Source organism: Eutrigla gurnardus (genome assembly GCF_963514095.1).
Source record: "Eutrigla gurnardus genome assembly, chromosome: 5".
NCBI classification, from domain to species: Eukaryota; Metazoa; Chordata; class Actinopteri; order Perciformes; family Triglidae; genus Eutrigla; species Eutrigla gurnardus.
In genome coordinates this window covers 30,713,943-30,716,357 of record NC_139919.1, presented here as the reverse complement: position 1 = coordinate 30,716,357, position 2,415 = coordinate 30,713,943, and the positions used below count along the sequence as shown (strand labels likewise).

At 46.3% G+C, this 2,415-nt stretch overlaps 1 protein-coding gene across 6 annotated transcripts in view; it reads right to left on the bottom strand.

Annotated features, from left to right (window-relative positions):
* The window catches only part of LOC311014054 (mitogen-activated protein kinase kinase kinase kinase 4), a 49,480-nt gene extending 47,065 nt beyond the window's left edge, over window positions 1-2,415 (bottom strand). For all 6 annotated transcript variants that reach the window (XM_084010413.1, XM_084010417.1, XM_084010414.1 and 3 more), the window contains exons 1-2: window positions 2,237-2,415; window positions 1,447-1,512 (exon numbers count right to left, since the gene is read on the bottom strand). In XM_084010413.1, the coding sequence (XP_083866539.1) occupies window positions 1,447-1,512; window positions 2,237-2,293 (123 nt within the window). In that variant the 5' untranslated portion in view covers window positions 2,294-2,415. The remainder of the gene's footprint in view (window positions 1-1,446; window positions 1,513-2,236) is intronic.

Here is a 2,415-nt window from a genome sequence, read left to right as displayed (position 1 = left end):
ATTCCACTAACAGATCCACAGAAATATAATCACCAACTATTTTCATCATCTGTTCATCATCAAAAGTCATTTTTCATAAAGAAATGTCACAAAATGCTGTTTTCAGTCCCTCAGATATGGAGATCTTCTTTCCTCTGTTCTATCATAGATGTCATCACATACAACACACATTTCAAGACCTTTATTCTACATCCAAGCACTCTTCAAACCTTGGAAACACCACACTAAATGCAAGGATTTTCAAGGATTTCCAGCACCGTACCAACCCTGGTTAGTGTAACTTTCACGTATTTAAACGGTGAAAGATGCCTCGTCAGCATCTCCTGCATCACGTCAGCGTTTCCTCCAGCTGGATGTAAAGCTGACCGCCTGCTATCATTACTACGCTGCCTCCGCTGTAGCCCCGCCCCCTTGCCTGACCTCACCAACACTCTGCAGGTCTGCTGCATCGCCTCGTCCAACACATCAACACATCAACACACACACACACACACACACACACACATCAACAGACACCTCAACAGACACATCAACACAGGCCTCACTGTCCCGAGCATCGCTTGCAAACGTTTCCTCTTTCAGGAAATCAAGTGGCGTTCGAGGCACACGCCCACACACACCCACAACACACACACATCAACACACACACAACACACACACACATCAACACACACCCACAACACACACACATCAACACACACACACATCAACACACACACATCAACACACACACACACACCCTTATTAACGTTTAAACCCTAAACGTTTAACCTCTGCCTGAATGCTACATGCACTGAAACCAGAACTTCACTTGCGTTTACACCTCAGGACCTGGTCCAGGGTCCTGGTCCAGGGTCCTGGTCCAGACCTTTACAGACCTGCTTCCCCTTCCAGCCAACTTAAACCCCACGGAGGGAAGTTCACACACACAAGTTTCAGGCCAAAGACGCTCTCACCATGGGGTTTTAATCTCAGCCACCCTGCACAAACGCTGACTCATCAATCAGAAGAAGAGTGTGAGCTGCAGAAGCACGTTAACATGAGGTTCACACGGAGAGCAACCACCTGCTGTCACTCCTCCTGCAACCGCAAAACCACTCCAACACAACACACATGTTGTGATCAGGAAGTGAGCCCCACCCTTTAAAGATGCTGCTGCAGAGTGTGTGTGTGTGTGTGTGTGCGTGTGTGTGTGTGTGTAAAAAGAGGTAACAGGATATTTCAGTCAGCTGAGAACTTCTTCCAAGCTGACTGGAACTAGAAGGTTTCACCAGAAGTGTTAGATAATGTGTGTGTGTGTGTGTGTGTGTTGATGTGTGTGTGTGTGTGTGTGTGTGTTGATGTGTGTGTGTGTGTGTCCAGCCTGCTGCAGTGAAACTTGCTTGTGAAACATGTGTGTTGGTGTGTGACTCTGAAACGTGTGTTGCAGCAGCGTGCGGTCCTCACCTTGTACACCTGGCCGTAGGTCCCGTTGCCGACCACCTCCACCAACTCAAAGATCCCTGCAGGGTCCTGGCAGGAAACAGGAAACAGGAAGTGGTCACGGCGAGGAATCAGAGGAGAGAAACGAGCATTAATATACGAGGCACGGGGCCCATATGAACATTAGAGATTCATGTTATTATACGAGAATCACGAGCTGCTAGAATGATTGAGAAATGGTGTAATTACATAGTTTGGCCAGCAGGGAGAAACTTAAACACCAGGGTCAAATCAAATACCAAATTAAAAAAACATAAAATAAGGACATATATATATATATATATATATATATATATATATATATATATATATACACACCGTTAGACAGACACACACACATATTCATATGTATGTACATGTATTATATATACACGTGTATATATACATGTGTATATATAAAAAGTGTATAATATGTATATGCATGTATAATTATATATATGCATATACATATTATACACTCATTTATACATACATATAGACATCCTCGGACTACTGTACAGTACTACCCTGTAGAGTACTTGTCCGGGTCCACACACAGTGAATCTCGGTGTTTTACTACTTTGATCTGTCCGCTCGCAGGGAAACTAACGGCGTTAACGCTACAAACACAGTGACGTCACATGAACCTTAAAAACGCGTCGTTAAAACAAACACACGTAAAGCCAGGCTCCGACCGTTAGTCGGGTCCGAGCAGTGAGACATCCTGCGATGTTCAGACAGACAGTTTTCCAACAAACAGCCGTCTCACACTCACCCGGAGCGCCGCGAGGTCGATGCCGTCCAGGCTGCGGGTCGTGTTCTCCCTCGACATGGCGGCTCTGCTAGGCTCCGAGCCGGGACCTGGACCTGGTCCGGTTCCTGCCCGACAACTAGCGAACTAACTAACGGATCCCCGGGTCCGACTTTCTCTCGCTTTTTCCCCGATCGCGACGC